At 44.5% G+C, this 17697-nt stretch overlaps 1 protein-coding gene across 1 annotated transcript in view; it reads right to left on the reverse strand.

Moving 5' to 3' along the window:
- The window catches only part of SLC9A6 (solute carrier family 9 member A6), a 32890-nt gene extending 19218 nt beyond the window's left edge, over positions 1-13672 (reverse strand). Inside the window, exons 1-6 of the mRNA XM_043492087.1 lie at positions 13351-13672; positions 9053-9252; positions 8614-8691; positions 7450-7526; positions 5332-5444; positions 2152-2257 (exon numbers count right to left, since the gene is read on the reverse strand). Coding sequence (XP_043348022.1) covers positions 2152-2257; positions 5332-5444; positions 7450-7526; positions 8614-8691; positions 9053-9252; positions 13351-13657 — 881 coding nt within the window. The 5' untranslated portion in view covers positions 13658-13672. The remainder of the gene's footprint in view (positions 1-2151; positions 2258-5331; positions 5445-7449; positions 7527-8613; positions 8692-9052; positions 9253-13350) is intronic.
- Positions 13673-17697: the final 4025 nt, after the last annotated feature.

Genomic DNA, 17697 nt, shown 5'->3' on the forward strand with positions numbered 1-17697 from the left:
GTACCACAACACAGCTAACTAGTCAACTCATTCCCGAGGGGAGATTGGAAATGGTTTTACTACTCTTCAATTTTGGTCGACTTAGCTACATCACTCAGGGGTCTGGAAAAGTCACACTCCTGAGTGACAAACTTAAGCCAACCAAACCCACAGTGTAGAAGCTACTAAGTCGACTAAAGAATTCTTCTATCCACATATAGCTAGTGCCTCTCAGAGCTGGATTAATTACAGCAATGGGAAAACCCCTTCCATCGCTGTAGGAAGGATCCACACTATGCTACAGCAGCACAACTGCAGCATTGTAGCTGTACCACAGTAGCGCTTGTAGTATAGACAAACACTCAGAGGGGGAAAGCTGTCCTGGAGATGCTGGGGCAGGCAGGATCTAAGCCTACATGCAATTCCTGAATTTCACCTAAGCAGTCTCCAAAGTCTTGCCTTTTTTTTGTTGTTGTTAAATATTCAGAAACTACCGCAGTAAAAGGGAGACAACAAATCAGAGCTTTGGACTCCTAGCACAGTAATTATCTCCAACAACAAGCAAGACTGAGAGTTGACTCTCCTGTTGCACTTAAAAATTAGTTCATTTTTCTGCGTCAAGGAAGATGTTTCCGTAGCTAACTTACTAAAGGTAGGTAACCCTGGTCAGTATGCTCTGAGCAATTGGTATGAATCAAATCCACATAAAGAGAAATCCTTGTAGATTATATATTTAGGTCTTCAATGTAATCAACTAGTTACAGTAATGCACTCTATACTTACAACCCTACGGTATATTTTAAAAAGTGTGTTTCTATCTGTTAAGCGTGGTTAGAGGACTATTGCTAAGGGGATGTGTATTAGGTCACTTAAAACACTTCTACCTTTGTCATTCCTCCCCATTTTGAGGGGAGGGCTACACACAAACTTGCACCAAAATAACTCAATGGGTTGTAGCTCACACCATTTTTATTCTGCTGCAAGTTGTACAAGTGAATGCTCTGATTTCTGAATAAGACTGTTTTATTTCAATTTAATTTAATCAGAAGAGGATGCTCATAATCTGAAATATGAGCCTCCACACACAGAACTTGCAACAAAAGGGATGAATTACAATTTATTTAGTTATTTAGGTTCATACAAGCAAGTGGGTGTATAGACCAGCCCTGAATTTTATCATTGTGATGTGCAACATATTCACCTACTCTCACCCAGAACCTTGCAACACACACACACATTCAGTTTTATGCTGGGACACATCTTACACATGGCTGCATCATGCAACACTTACATACTCTGGTGATGAACCCAATATAAAAACAAAAAGAGATTAATACAAATAGTCGTAGAGATGTCAATAGGCTATTCAAATTAGTAAGTACAGCTCAGATACGAGGTGAAGGATTGGTCCACACATTGTAATTAAAATGTGAACAATTATCAAATCTGGGTTCTCAAATATTTCAGAAGATCAAAATTATTTTCTGCATTAATCTTAACCATAAAAGAATCTACCATGATCACAAATACTACATATTTCAAAACAAAACTTCCATGACAACACACACAATGAATATGCAGGAAAAATATGTGTCAGATGCAGAAAAGTTTGAAAGCATCCACTTGATTTAGGGAGACACTGAATTTCTGGCATTGGTGCTCTCAGTCCAGATATTAACTACAGTTGCAACGATTGTCTTCTTCTCAATGCAATCGCAGGTGGAAGGTGAAAGGAAGCAGCTGCTTTCCCAAATACTTCCACTAGAGGAAAAGTAAGTGTGTGTGGGTGGAGAATTATTTGAGAGTGATCTCACCGGTAAGTAGCATTACTGGATCCCGCAACAAAAGAGCAGACGTGTTGTTCCTTTTTCACGTTACAGGTGGGTGTTAAGATTTCCTATTGACTCACTCAATAGGCAAAAAAAATAAATAAAACATGCACTGTAATAGCTGTAATTATGGCCTCAGTGTTGCTTTCAATTCCCAGCAGTAGTCTTTCACTGTGAGGCTAATTAGAGGGTGATTAATACAGAGGATTGTATTAGGAGGATTAGTAATGAATTCTGATTATTATAAATATTGATATTTCTATTTTCTCTGATGCAAGACCAGGTGATTTTTAAAGTCTCACATATGACATACATAACAATTAAGAAAACAGAACACACTTACGAAGACAGCACTATGGCAACGGCATCATTGAGGACGCTTTCGCCAAAGAGAAGGGCATACAGCTCAACATCAACCTGAAGCTCATGGAATATGGCAAGAACAGTCACTGACAAATAGAAAAACAGAGAGACATTTAAAAGGTGCCATTACTTCTTTTATGTAGATATATATTAAAGCAAACTTGGCCTTCCTAGAATTCTGCCTTCCTTCATATTTTACCAATCTGCTTTTCAGTGTAGCAATGCGTCATGCAGTCTTTGCTCCTCTGTCCTGTGCCGCCTCAGCTTTGTGTTTTTTACAGTTTATGTTATTTTTTACATACAGAACAAGGATCTGTTTCTCCCCTGTATAATACAGAGTTATCCCCGGTTGGAGGCCTTTTTTAATTCTACCTTAACCTCGGAGTAGTCTTGATTTTATCAAAAGATTCTAAAAGTGCTGGTTAATAAAACATCAAGGAAAGTGCCAGTACGTATTAGAATTTTGGAAACAAAACAATGGGCCAAATTCTGCCTTCAGTTACTCTGGTTTTACAGCAGTGTAATAGAGATTGGAATTTGATCTATTGTTTCTGCAACTGTTTGACTCTAAGTTGGTAATGAAAATGCACCAAGTTTTACGGTCAGTTTCATGGGAACCATAAGAGTGTCTAGAATAACCAAGATGTAATACACAGCAATCCTTGCTCTTCTGTCACGCAAAGTCACACGGAGGCTTTTCTCACATGGGCTTGGACTAATGCAATGTGACTGCCCTAAAAGCCCTTTTAAAACAATTACCATATGAAAGGCAAGAAACTCAGATATCCATATTTAAGGGGCTTTAACCCATTTACACATAAACAAAGGCATTCATTGATTGACATGAGATTAAAATCCATGTAATACTTTATGCAGGTTGAAGCAGCATAGGACCCAATGACCAAAAGCAGGTTGGTTCAAGAAAACATGCCCATTCCAGAAAGCCGCTAATGCAGATACTTCATTTTAAACATGTGTTTAAGTCCCACTGAAGTCAGTGGGAAATAAGCACGTGCTTAACTGCTTTCCTGAATGGGGGCCATAAAGAGAATCATTTGTTAAGCACTAACGGTGTGCGTGGCGCTGCAGAAGACACAGAACAGACAATCCCTGGCCAGAAGAATTAACAGTCTCAACAAACAGACAACACAAAACACATTGGGAGAAGCTGGGAAACGATTTGAGTTCCTATTTTAAAGTGTTCTACTAAGGGGTAACTGTCAGTGTTACTTGACTGTATTAAGTGTATAGGCCCAACTTTTACAGTAAATTGAAAAATACTATGCTACTGTACAGTAATGATCCAAAACAATGCAGTTACTGTAAACTAAGAGGTTATGTTTTAGACTATTATTTTAGGATGCCGCGGTGGTTTTTTTATTATTTTTTTTTAAAAAGAAAGTAATTGATGGGTGAGATGCAGAGGTAGGAATCAAACGCCATCTGACAAGATAACCATGGGCATTCATTTTATTGCACAGATTGAGAAAAAGACACAGGCATTGCACATGCACAAAATCTGCCCAATCTGTACAACACAGGATGTCAATATCAGTTTTTAAACAGGTCTACGCAGGTATGTCTACATGACATCTTGGAGGGTGCTTCTCAGCACAGGTAGACACGAGCTCCAGCTGGCTTGCTAAAAAGAGCAGCCTGGCCAGAACAGCACAGGCTACATACCTGAATGCAATCCTGCCTGCCCCCCGAGCAAGCCCACCTGTGCCACAGTGGCCACATTGCTATGTTTAGTGTCGAGCACTAAAGCAGAGCCAATGAATGTCCATCTACCCGCACTGAGGGCTTGTCTACACCACGCAGCTTTTAGCGACAAGGCTGTGTTGACACGGCTTTGTCGCTAAAAGTCAGCGCATGTAAACATTCCGTCGGTACTTTGTCAGCACTTTTGCCGACAAAATACTTCCAGCCCTGTAAGCGGTGTTAGCACTCTCCTGCCGACAAAGCTGCATTCACACTGCCACTTGCGTCTTTTGCAAAACTTTTGTCTTTAGTGGGGGGGCTTTATTAAGTATCCGTGAAGGACAAAAGCTTTGTCGACAACTTCGCAGTGTAGACATACCCTGAGAGGCGCCCTCCCAGATGCTATGTTGCTATGCTCAAGTTGCAATGGGGGAGGTTTAGATTGGATATTAGGAAAAACTTTTTCACTAAGAGGGTGGTGAAACACTGGAATGCGTTACCTAGGGAGGTGGTAGAATCTCCTTCCTTAGAGGTTTTTAAGGTCAGGCTTGACAAAGCCCTGGCTGGGATGATTTAACTGGGACTTGGTCCTGCTTTGAGCAGGGGGTTGGACTAGATGACCTTCTGGGGTCCCTTCCAACCCTGATATTCTATGATTCTATGATTCTATGTAGACACATAGGAATGGCTATAACTTAGGAGGCAGAGCTAGGCTGCAGTGTCTCAGACCCCTGAAGGATTTACTCAAATTTGCAGAGATGTAAGGAACCAATGGAAGAAATTCAAGTTCTACTACTTTAAAAAAAAAAAAAAGACATTTTTGCTCTTTGTTCTTAGATTAGATTATACTGATGAGTACAAATGTGATGAAGACAGTTAACAAGCAAAAAAAAAAAACCTTGTTGCATTCAAATATAACAACATTTAGCATTTGTATAGCACTTTGTACATCTAAAGAGCTCAGCAGGCTGGAATACATTTTTGTTTTTAAATAATTGCCATTGTTCTTGTTATGGTTAGATAGAGTCAGTTCATATTTTAGATTAAGACCAAAAAATCTATCCATGCAAAACTTTCAGGATAGAGATTGTTTAGCACATACCAAGAAAACACCCTGAATTCACACACTTTGAGCAGCGCTGATTGCTTGCACAGGGTGCTAGAGGCTTACATCTGCCACAATCACTGTGGGCCTGAACTAAAACCCCAGTAAAATTGACAGAAAGCCTCCCAATGATGTCAATGTGAGGACAAGGCTTTGGAGGGGGGCAGCTTTTATATACAATTCAAATATTATTTTTCTTGATGGAGATCAATTTTACCGCTAAAAATGAGTCATAATTTGCTTAAACTCCAAAACTCAGGGAAAGATGCCATAAGCCACACATCTCTCTTCCCCCAACCCAAAACAAAACAATACTTTGGTAACATGAGAGGAGAAACAATGATCACTATATACCTGGATCAGTAGCAGATACTATGGCACCAAACAACAGACAGTCCGTAAAGTAAAAATCTCCTCCAAGTTGCCCAGTTACTTTCATTAACGCTACACAGCCGTACATGAGCGACCTGTTGAATAAGCAGAGACATAGCTGGATATTTGAAAAGCATGTGAATATTGTTTTAACAATGCAATTTGCTTGAATTTGCAAGTTTAACCCGTAAAGTTATCTCAATACACAGTATTTTTTTTATATTAAACAAGAACGGCAGAGTTTGACAGGTTGGGCTGTGTTCATCGACAGGGGCAAGTCTGCAAAGCACTAAGGGCCCTCAACTCCCATTTAATCAATATACAGTGCTGTATATGTGGCTAGCAGCACATGGGTTTAACATCTGAACTACTCTGTGCATAAAGCTACTTAATACAGCACAGTTTGACAGGATAAATATGTCAGCAGCTTGTGGAATGTGTAACACAGACCATCGCACCTGCTCCATCTCACAAGTGGTTTAATTTCTACAATGTTTTATTTGACTGTTCAATGTAATGACCTTTCACTGACTTTGTATCAAGCCTCTTTCTTTTTCTCTCTCTCTTTTTTTTAAGACAAGTCTAGATGGAGGCTGAGGTTGCTTTGATCTTCCACAATCTCCTCTTGAAAGCATCCTATGTAATGCTCACATTTTCACTACTTAGAATAAGAATTAGTTCCCCCTGTCTATATAAATGAATAATACTAAATAGAATCACAGCATGGCATAATCAACAATATCCGGGAGCAAACCCAAGCCCCATTAACTTGCCAATTTAACACATCATAGTAATTCTCCTGCTCTCTTCAATATTCTAAGGGACATTTTCAAAAACAAATTTGTTTCAGCTATTGCTACACATGCACATATTGTGTCCTACTAGCTAAAGGACAGTCCGTAAAGTAAAAATCTCCTCCAAGTTGCCCGGTTACTTTCATTAATGCTACACAGCCATACATGAGCGACCAGTTGAATAAGCAGAGACATAGCTGGATATTTGAAAAGCATGTGAATATTGTTTTAACAAAGCAATTTGCTTGAATTTGCAAGTTTATCACTAATCACAGGTTAGATCAAACACAGCATGTGTGGGGGAAAGGGAAGGTATGAAATAGTCTTCTTCCTGGAAAGAAGAAAGAAGAAAAAAATCTACTGATTACTTCAATAGCCTAATCCTGTGTTACTTAGATTAACTCCGTCTACCCCAGAGGTACTTCCCTATCTTTCAGGCAAAGAAAATTAAAATACGTTATTTCATTTTTTAAAAGTTAATATCATCTTGTAGGTTTCTGCTGCATTTCTCCAGTCCAGTAGCGTTGTGCCCTACCACGGACCAGAAGAATGGATCACAGCATAGCTGCGTTCCGTACTGCTCCTGAAGCAACTCCCAAAGCCCTTAATCCCTCGGGGAGGTTTTTTTTACTGCCAATACTAAAATGACGCTTGTCGAAACCTCTACTCTTAGGCCAAATTTTCAGTTTAGAAACTGTTACAGTTCAGGCGTTTGGGGTGTTGTTTTTTTAAATACCGCTACGCAGTTTGTGTGGCCCTCTATATTTCACACCAGTGCCTCACTTGTTACTTATATCTACCAAGTCTTTCACTGATACAGTCTCATAAGTAATATCTGGTATTTAAAGACTTGTGAAAATCTCTGGAAAACTTTTAAACCCGATTTAATATTTTTATATCAATATTCTATTTATTACAGTAGTAACTAGAAACCAAGAACTACAGTATAATATTTGTCAGACCCTAATTGATCTTCAACACCTCTGAAAGGTAGGCAAATAGTATTAATTCCTCCTTTAAAGAAACTGAGACAGGGAGGTTGAGTATCTTGTCAGAGCTGGGATTAGAACCCGCGAGTCCAAGCTCTAAGTCCTGTGCTCAAATCACATCACTCCATCTTACTCCACATCACGGATAGGTCTACCCTGCAAGTGAAGATGTGATTATAGAATGGGTAGGTATCTCAATACTACCTTTAATCTAGCCAGCATAGGCAACAGCACCATAGAAGTGTTGGCACAAGCTAGCAACCAGAGCACAAGCCCTCTATATTGCCAAAACCCGTGGATGGACTTCAAATACTCACCCTATCACAAAACAGGAGATAGCCGTTCCAAGAAAAGCATACGCTAGGATTGACCCCAAGTTTCTGAAGAAATGCCTCTAGAACAGAAAAAAAACACTGCATTACAGCTGTACTGATGCTTTGCATTCAAACGGTTTGTATGTTCCTCAGACCGTACACATTAAGGAAGGGTTGTCAACATCTCATCTTATACTTTGATTGTAAATTCTTCGGGGCAATCAAAGTGTGTGTGTACAGCACCTTGATCCATGATCTGGCCCCTAGGTGCTACCACAATACTACTAATAAATAAATCATAATGAACTAATTGTTTGCTTCTAGCAGCTTGTTTAGCAGATTGCTGCGGCTGAGGACTGGGGGATTTCCAACCCTGGAAGGATTATTTCCTTTTACATGAGCCAAACAGGCTCATGTTTTCTTCCTTACATATTAGCACTTCAGAGATTTGGCTTGGACAAGGAACCTGTCGCTTATTTCAAACCTGCAAAAAAAGCTTCACCGAGACCTAATTTGATTTAAGTGCTTGTAAATGGTTTGTAACTGCTGCCTCCTGGGGAACTCCTGAGCAAGCTTATGTTCTCCTCAGTGACCCAGGCCAAAATGCTGAGTTCCCCTACCTCTGCTTTTTGTAAGCCTTGGTAACAATTGCCTCAATAACTTCTGGATCCCAAGAGAAAGCTCTGACCCATACACAATATTCTAACATGTACGGGACCCAAGTCTCTGACATGGCTATAGTTTCCATTTCCCCAGTCTTTGTTGCTTTTTTACGGGAACACCCATACCTGATCCTTTATACTTGGGTATTTTGGGGAGGGATATAGACAGAAATTTTACAAGGGATCAAGCAGACAAGCACCCTCACATCTGAAGCGCAAATTTGAACAAAAACTGGAGATTTCAGATAAAGATTATACAAGCAACAATTATATTTTTTAAGCTTTTCTCCTTTTCTCTATACATACACCACAGCATAGGACAGCATGAGAACCTTTGCTTAGTCACTCTGGCAATGACCACTCTAGAAATAACTAAGACAGAATGTAAGACTGCGCACTGCAAGTGAGGCCTGCTGACGTTTGTTCAGTATTACCGTACTTCCAGAGCTACAAGCATTTTAAATACCTACGACCTTCAAATAAAATGAAATGCAATGACACGTACCCTTTTTAAGCTGTATCCTGCATAAAATATAATTGGAGGGAGTAAGATATTGAAAAACACTTCAGGATCAAAAGTCACCTGTTTAAAAAGAATAAAATCTGTTGAAGATTTCAAGAGACAAAAGAAATCACAGTAATCAGAATATGTTGAATATTTTATATATAATCAGACAAGACAGTTTGGCATGAAAGCTACAAGACTAACAAGAGTAATATGAAGTGCAATCCTTTAATTTGTAGCTTTTATAATATAATTAGCTACTGTAATAAGATTAAACTTTTTGGCTTACAGTTTGTGCCAAATCCTGCCCCTGCTGCAGCTGAGAACAAAAATCCTATCAACTGCAAAGGGGACAGGATTGGGCCCATTTAACAAATCCTATCTTGGACATTTGCCAAGAGCTATGCCATGCAAAGTTTCCAAACACTAAGCAGCTCACCTTTCTCAGCATTTCATTATCTTGAACGTTATTAAGTTCATGAGGGCTGATTTCCCCCTTCAAGGTATACTCATAATATTTCCCACTAACATTTACTAACAAAGTAGCTGGACTGGTTTGCACTTGGCAATTTAAGGTCACATTATTAACGTCGCTGGGAACGTGAATTCCATATCGAAGGATGACGCCCATCAGCACACCTGGAAATAAAGACACAAAGTTAGCCATGCAACATCTGTAAATATTAACCACCTAAATTCCACCAGGAGATGTGGAAGATAAACTCTATATTTGTGCTAGCTCCTCGCCAGCTTCTCAGAGCTGTAAAACCACAAACCTCTTTTAAAAAAGAAAATTCATCAGGACTTTTCCCTAACATACTGACCTGCAGAATGCACATATTGGTAGCACATTGCCTCTCGAGGGTGGACAGAATTAGCATTTCCTAGGATGCAATTACTACATCCATGAAACACACCTCAGATGTGGGCTGACAAATCATATACATCCCACTGACTGGAAACTCCCATGTATAAACAGAAACTGCCCCATTTCCCATGACGCCTTCCCAAACTATCTATCCATTACAACCCCAAAATACAGTTAATACTTTGCAGAGATCACAGACAAAGTCTAATCGGTTATTGATTAGAAATATTCAATGTTGAGTGACACTGCATTAAAAAACAACATAATTCGAGAGAGCATGTTATACATCCTTGTAGAAATTACCCTTTTTGGAACCCATCCCCCTATATTATAAAGGGCTGCAAAGGATATTTTCCTCCACAGAGCTGCTTCTATACAGGCCACCTCACACCTCAAATAATTATGCCTTTTTCCCACTTGATCGCTTCATTGTAGAGAAGTATTCAGAGGTGGAACTACAACCTGGATGGTGAGTGCTCTTAACAAGTGAACTAGAACAGTCCCATCTGCTCAAAGACAAACACTATGCAGCAGGTTTACAAAATGACCCAAGAGATTTAGGAGCATATCCCTCCAACTGCCAAGCACCATCCTTAAATCAATGGGATTTGTGCTCCTGAATTCCTTTTGAAAGCACCACTTCAAGTGTTTGTCCACCTTTGGGATTTCTGAACCCCCAATGTAGGTACACTGTACTGGTGCAAGCCCCACTTTACAGAATTGCAGCACAGATGCACTGGTGCAAAAATCCCTAACACACAAGCCCTAAGGTCAATTCCTACATTACCTCACACATAGAACAGGGCCTCCTTTCTCTTATTTACATTCCAGATACTTACAAGGGATCAACTGTATCATCTTGACAGTCCGTTTGTTATGGGGTAATCATTCTGCAAGGCTCCTCGTTAACTGGTTTCCTTTCAATGGCATTTATTACAACAAATTGAACAGCTTTCAATGTAGGTGTTTGCATAGAGTATTGAAAGTAAAATGCATCCATAGAATAAGTAATGAAGAGGTCCTAGCACGGCAAAACTACCTACAACAATACGAGCAGGACAAAAGAAGAGCGAGCCATATTTGGGACATATTTTAAGAAGGCCTGGTAACAGCCTACCTAAACAAGCATTTCTTTGGCAACCCCACGGCAAGAGATGGGGTGGCCAACTAGAGGCATGCTCCATATCTGACAACAGCTGAAATAGCATTATTACACTGGAATATAAAAGACATGCAAAAATGAGCCTAGGATAGGGATGACTGGTGCTGTGTGGCTTCTGCCTCATGCACTTGATAGTGTGGAAAGAAAGATGAGGACGATAATGGTTTAACAAGACTATTTAACAAACGGAGTACTTTACGTCTTCTGGGTGCAGTGCAAATACTCCCCCTACCATGGTAAGTATTATCTCCATAGTACAAATGGGGAAACTGACAGAGGCTGTGATTGGACTACAGTCCGAGTATAAACCAGCCACAGAACCAGGACTGGAACCCTGGAATTTCATTGCCTGATGAGACATTCTTATGTTGTAACAAATCCACTGCCACCTAGGACTTCCCTGGTCTCAGCAAGCTACATCACAGAATGTAGTGAAGGCAATGGTAAAGAATTCTGGTCTTCCTGCCCTTTGTACAGTTTAGTTTTGTTTTAGAAATAGCACTAATTCTCCAGCCCAAGATTTTAAAATGTGACTAGTTATTCTGAGTGCCCAACTTAAGACACCTTAAAGGAAGCTGATTTTCAGTGGGAGGGTGCTCAGCACTTTCTGACAGTCAGGACCCACTCTGGTGCCCCAAGCTGGGCACTCAGAAACAGTAATCATTTTGTAAAATCTTGGCTCCACAGACTCACACTTTCATTGATGACAAGCTCTATGACCTCTGAGATTCATATAGGCATAGCTCTGCACAGGGCCACATTGATGTCCACCTCCACAAGACAAATTGCAGGATTAGGGCCGCTACAAACAACCTCTTCACCACAAGTGTCAGTTGGTCAGGAATTATATAAACACTTCAGTATGATCCCTTTTGGACATTAGATGTAAAATCTCCAGTCTTGATATGATGCAATATATAATTTATTTATTTTTAAAAAAGCTTAACATCCAGTAAGTGACATGCTATACCTCTCAGGCAAAGAACACAGCCTAGGATCTGAGCAAGTCTCTGTCATCGTCTTAGCCTACTGCACCTTCCTTACTCAGTTGTCAGAACCATGTGAAATCAGTTGTCACAGAGTGACACCTGCACTCAGGACATTTTTAACAGGCTGCCCCCATCTGAAAAGACCACTTTCAATATTCCCAAGACCTCTTAGCTAAAATACATTTTCTTGCAAACTTTAAAGACACACCTCGGCTACTATATAGGCCTTTCAAGAAGCCCTAGGTTAGAGTTAGTTCAACTCCTCATGCCCAGACCTTTCTTATGCAGGAACTGTGCCCAGCAGTGAGTGCTGAGGCTCACACCAGTGGGTGCTAAACTGGTGGCTCAGAGAGGGAGACCCCAGATGGGCATTTTCCTGGTCAGTCTCACCATAGATCATGGTCCCGTCTCACACAGAAAGTATATCACTGTAGATAACGGCAAGCGCTGTGATGGGGTTACAGGGTGAGCGCCAGATGAGGGGTCCTGGGTGCAGAGTGCATGGAGGGATTCATGTCCTGGCTGGTCTCATGCAGGCAGTGTGCACAGGGAGGGGTGCGACTCAGTGGGTGGGAGATGGGGTTGTTTTCTGGGGACCTCAGAGGACGGTTGGGTCTTGGGAGGGTGTCTCACTATAGATTGTTGCCAGGCAGATCTTGTGCAGTCAACATGTGCCAAAAGCAGGTGCCAGATGGGTGGGTAAGTGTGGGTGTTGTGTGGCAGTTCAGTGGGTGGGTCTGGATGGCTGGGGGAGGGAGGAGGGGCGCCTCACTGTAGACATGGCCTGGCTGGCCTCATGCAGGAAGTGTGACTGGAGGGTGGCTGCTATCAACTGGTTGCTGGGTGGCAGCTGAGAGTCGTGTGACAGCTTGGGGATGGGTGCTGGGGGTTGGTTGCTGGGTGAGGGGTGCTGGGGGTTGGTTGCTGGGTGCTAGATGGCAGATGAGGGAGTGGGTGCTGGGGGCCGGTTGCTAGGCAGCAGCCAGGGAGTGGGGGCTGGGGTTTGGCTGCTGGGTGCTAGATGAGGGGGGCTGGATGGCTGCTTGGGGGGGTAGGGGCTGGAGGTTGGTTATTGGGGGGTGCTAGAGGAGGGGGGCCAGTTGGTAGGCAGCAGCCAGGGGGCGGGGGCTGGGGTTTGGCTGCTGGATGAGGGGGGCTGGATGGCCGCTCGGGGGGTGGGGGTTGGTTATTGGGGGGTGCTAGAGGAGGGGGGCCGGTTGGTAGGCAGCAGCCAGGGGGCGGGGGCTGGGGTTTGGCTGCTGGGTGCCCGCTCGGGGGGGGGGGGGTGCTAGAGGAAGGGGGGCCGGGTGGCAGCTCGGGGCCGGTTGCTAGGCAGCCGCCAGGGGGCGGGGGCTGGGGTTTGGCTGCTGGATGAGGGGGGCTGGATGGCCGCTCGGGGGGTGGGGGTTGGTTATTGGGGGTGCTAGAGGAGGGGGGCCGGTTGGTAGGCAGCAGCCAGGGGGCGGGGGCTGGGGGTTTGGTTGCTGGATGAGGGGGGCTGGATGGCCGCTCGGGGGGTGGGGGTTGGTTATTGGGGGTGCTAGAGGAGGGGGGCCGGTTGGTAGGCAGCAGCCAGGGGGCGGGGGCTGGGGTTTGGCTGCTGGGTGCCCGCTCGGGGGGGGGGGGGTGCTAGAGGAAGGGGGGCCGGGTGGCAGCTCGGGGCCGGTTGCTAGGCAGCCGCCAGGGGGCGGGGGCCGCTTGCCGGGACGGCCCCTCACCGTAGATCATGGCCAGGCCGGTCTCGTGCAGGAAGCGCGCGCGGCGGTGCTTGAAGAGCCAGATGGTGAGGATGGTGAGGGTGAGCAGCAGGATGAAGATGAGGAGGTTGGCGCTGTCCTGCCGGTGACTCTCCTCCGCCGCCTTCTCGGACACGATCTCCTCCTCCAGGGCCACGGGCCGGGCCGCGGCCTCCCCCCGCGCCGCCGCCGCCCCGGCCCGCGCGCCCAGCCCCGCCGCCGCCGCCAGCAGCAGCAGCAGCAGCAGCCCCCGCAGGGGCCGGCGCTCGGCCCCGCCGCGCAGCGCCATGGCTCCGGCTCCCTCCGCAGGGCCCGGCTGGCGAGCGCAGCTCGGCGCAGGCGCCTGGGCGGGGCCGGCGGGGGGCGGGGCCCGGCTGCGCACCGGGGCCCGCCGCGCCCCCGCCCCCCTCTGCGCAACGCCCGGGGGCCAGCGCAAATGCCGGCGCCCCTCCCTTCGCCCTGGGGCGAGGGGCCCCCCGAGGCTCGGGGTCACCGCCGGGGCAAGTGCCCTCTGCGTCGTGTGCCCGGCGCCTTGGAAATCGCCCAGCCTCAGGCGCCGGATCACCCCGGGGGAGGTGTGCCCAGGGCTCGCGGGAGGCCCCCTGGTGACTGGGACTTTCTCTAGCTGAGTCAAGGCCGGGAAGGTTTCAGAGCAGCAGCCCTGTTAGTCTGTATTCGCAAAAAAGAACAGGAGGACTCGTGGCACCTTGGAGACGAACACATTTATTTGAGCGTGCACTGAATGCATCCGCTGCAGTGAGCTGTAGCTCAGGAAAGCTTACGCTCAAATAAATAAAAAGGAAAGGAGTACTTGTGGCACCTTAGAGACTAACAAATAGCTAGCTAGCTCACGAAAGCTTATGCTCTAATAAATTTGTTAGTCTCTCAGGTGCCACAAGTACTCCTTTCCTTTTTGCAAATACAGACTAACACGGCTGCTACTCTGAAACCGCTCAAATAAATGTGTTCGTCTCTAAGGTGCCACGAGTCCTCCTGTTCTTTTTTGCGAATACAGACTAACACGGCTGCTGCTCTGGAACCTGTTATTATGCAAGCAACACTAAGGGCAGTCAGTCAGGGGGATCTAAAACACTTCTGTGTACAGTGACATGAATGCAGTGCAGTTAGTGTGATTTTTTCCCCCCATAAGGGTAGTTTTCTGTGAGCTGTGTACCTGGAGAATAGGATATATGCTGATATAACCCTCACAACAGCACTGGCCCTATAGGAGGGAAAGTCAAAGATGGCAAATACCCAGGATGTCCATTTCTCCCTATTTGGGAGGGACAAGTGTTTTTCAGAAAGGCAAGTTCTAGCATCTTAACTGAAGCGGTTGGAGTACTGAATCCTTAACAAAGCCATCCTTTTTCTGAAACATTCATTAGAAACTGAAGTTAAACAGGTACAGTATTAACTAAAAATGAACCAATAAAAAAACTGCAAATGGTGTGAAAAAACTTTCTCCTTTCAATTGCTCAATACACAGACACTTCCATGCATACGTACATCTCATATGAAGTTATAATAAATTATAATGGTGATTAATGTATTTTCTTACATTTCTGCTTGCCTTACATGCTCTCTGACTGCTAAACTGTTTCCTTATTCCATCATTCCAAACTCTGTCCTCAGCAGCCCTCTTTTAATTAATCTGCCAGATGTTTCCTCCTTCTTCCCCAAATGTGTATTTCCCAAAAATTACCACATCCCAGAGGCCCAACGTAAGTGAGATCGTTATGGACTAGTAACAGCTTAAAAATTAGCCCTGCAGGGCTAGGAATAGGAACCTTAAATTGCTGTCCCACCCAAGTTCCACAAAGCACAAGAATGGAGAGGGAGGCAAAAGTGGATCCCCTTATTCTGGCACTCTCTGTTCTCAGAAACAACAAGGAGTCCTGTGGCACCCTGATTTTCTGTTCTTAGAGTAAATTAGAGCAGCCCCAGGGCAGTTCTAATTTATGTTCAACTGCAACATCCCCTAAATTCCATTTAATCAAGTAAGAACAGAAATAATTCTATCTGGCTACACACTATCCCCAGGGATGTCCACTGAACCAGAGGAAATGATAGCTACCCCGACTGCTGAAATGGTTCTATTTCCTAGTGCAGACAAAGCCTGAGGCGGTATAGATGGAGGGATACAAGAAAGTCCCATTCAAATGATTAACAACTCTAAAACAATCCTTAAGTATTTTTAGAACATACATGGCATGTAGTGCAGAATAATTTTATCAGCTCTCATTTTTTATGTTCTGCATAATTTGCTCATAGCTTCACCCCTTGTAATGAACTCATCGCAAACTCATGCTGACAAACCCTTTCTCCCACACCATCATGTATTCCGCATAGATTACATATATAATATATTCCTATTTGTTTAATAAATATTTTTGTTGTAAATATTCATTTAATTGACCTTTAAGGTATTAAAAGCAATCATTGCATTTTACTGTAGGGCACATCTTGTTAGACCATTAGAATCAACAAAATTCTATCTATTTCCTAGCTCCAATATGTTGTTTTTTAAACAAGAGGGAGAAAAAAAGTAATGATCTTCTGTCCTCACCCTCTCAGTGACAAGCTACTCTAATTAGTGTTTCTTGAGAAAAGACTATAAATTTAATCCTACACTCTGCACAGCTAGAACTCCCATTGATTTAATGGGCCTACGTATGCAGAGACAACAAACCAGACATGTACCTACAATGATACATTTATCCAAGTGGGAGATAAAAAGTAGCCCCAAGAAGTTCTCATAACTAATTTCAAATTTGATTAGGATGAAAATATAATTCTGAAAAGTGTGGGTTTTTTTAAAAAAATATTTGCTCAGAATTATTTCTTTTAAGATAGTCTGAATTATGAGAGAAGTCAGGGAAACAGGAGATGGCATTTTTAGTGCCAGGCTATTTCTTAACACAAACACGTGACTCTCATAGCCATCTTCTTAAACCTCTGGTTCACAAAATCTCCATAGTCCTTTACCAGTCCCCATAACTGTCTGGTTTTTGTTTAATATCAGAACAAAAATCATGAGAGAGGGCAAAGTGCTCCCATCTCCCGAGAAAACAGTAGAGAGAAGCTGTCAAATAATCATTGGTTTGTGCACAGAAAGTGGGAGAAACCCAGAGGCTCAAAAATGAATACACATTAACATGTTTACCTTAGAGATTAACAAATTTATTTTGAGCATCCAATGAAGTGAGCTGTAGCTCACGAAAGCTTATGCTCAAATAAATGTGTTAGTCTCTAAGGTGCCAGAAGTACTCCTGTTCTTTTTGCGAATACACACTAACACGGCTGCTACTCTGAAACCTGTCATTAACATGTTGTGTCTGTGATTAAACGGGGATAAAGGTGTGGGGTGGGCTTACTATAGGGGTGGCCAACCTGTGGCTTTGGAGCCACATGCAGCTCTTCAGAAGTTAATATGCGGCTCCTTGTATAGGAACTGACTCCAGGGCTACAGCTATGGGAGCCAACTTTCCAATATCCGGGGGGGAGGGAGGGGGGAAGTTGCTCACTGCTCAACCCCTGGCTCTGCCACCACTCCACCCCTTTCCGCACCCTCCCCTGAGCCTGCTGTGCCCTCACTTCTCCCCCTCACCCCCAGAGCCTCCTGCATGCCAGGGACAGCTGATGGGGAGGCGCTGATGGGCAGGGCTGCTGGTGGGTGGGAGGCACTGGGAGCAGGGTGGGAGCTAATGGGGGGTTGCTGACATATTACTGAGACTCTTTGAACAAGTACATTGGTAAATTCTGGCTCCTTCTCAGGCTCAGGTTGGCCACCCCTGGCTTAGTGGGATGACCATGCATTGGGAGTAGAAGATGAATGCTTGTGGGACAACCATCCTCTAGGGTTGGGGTAAAAGCCTGTTGTAGCTGCCTGGGGCATTACCTACCATACGGCTGCTTCCATGCCTTTCAGGCAAACAGCAGCTTACAAAACAACCGGACATCAGGTTGCCGGCCCAGGTAAGTAGCAACTTCAGTCTGGCCCCTGGAGAAGCGGTTCAGGGCTACGAGCCCTAGTGCCTGTATCACAACCCCCCTGTCCAACGCACGGTTCTGCAGAGGCGCCCAGGACTTGGGGACCCACCTCCCCTCTCGCCCCCAACCCCGCAGCGATCAGGGGACACGCTGCGGGGGAGGCAGCTCTGGGGCTGACAGCCGGGCCCCCCCCCCCCCGCGAAAGCCCCCACTTTAAGGGGATGCTGCGCCCTTGAAGGCGCCGCAGCCAGCACCAGCCTCCTCCGCCCTGGGAGAGGAAGGCGCATGCGCAGCAGCACCGACCGAACCCAGCGCCACGCCTGCGCTCTGCCCCTCGAC

This window comes from Dermochelys coriacea, chromosome 9 (genome assembly GCF_009764565.3).
Source record: "Dermochelys coriacea isolate rDerCor1 chromosome 9, rDerCor1.pri.v4, whole genome shotgun sequence".
In the NCBI taxonomy this organism is placed as follows: Eukaryota; Metazoa; Chordata; order Testudines; family Dermochelyidae; genus Dermochelys; species Dermochelys coriacea.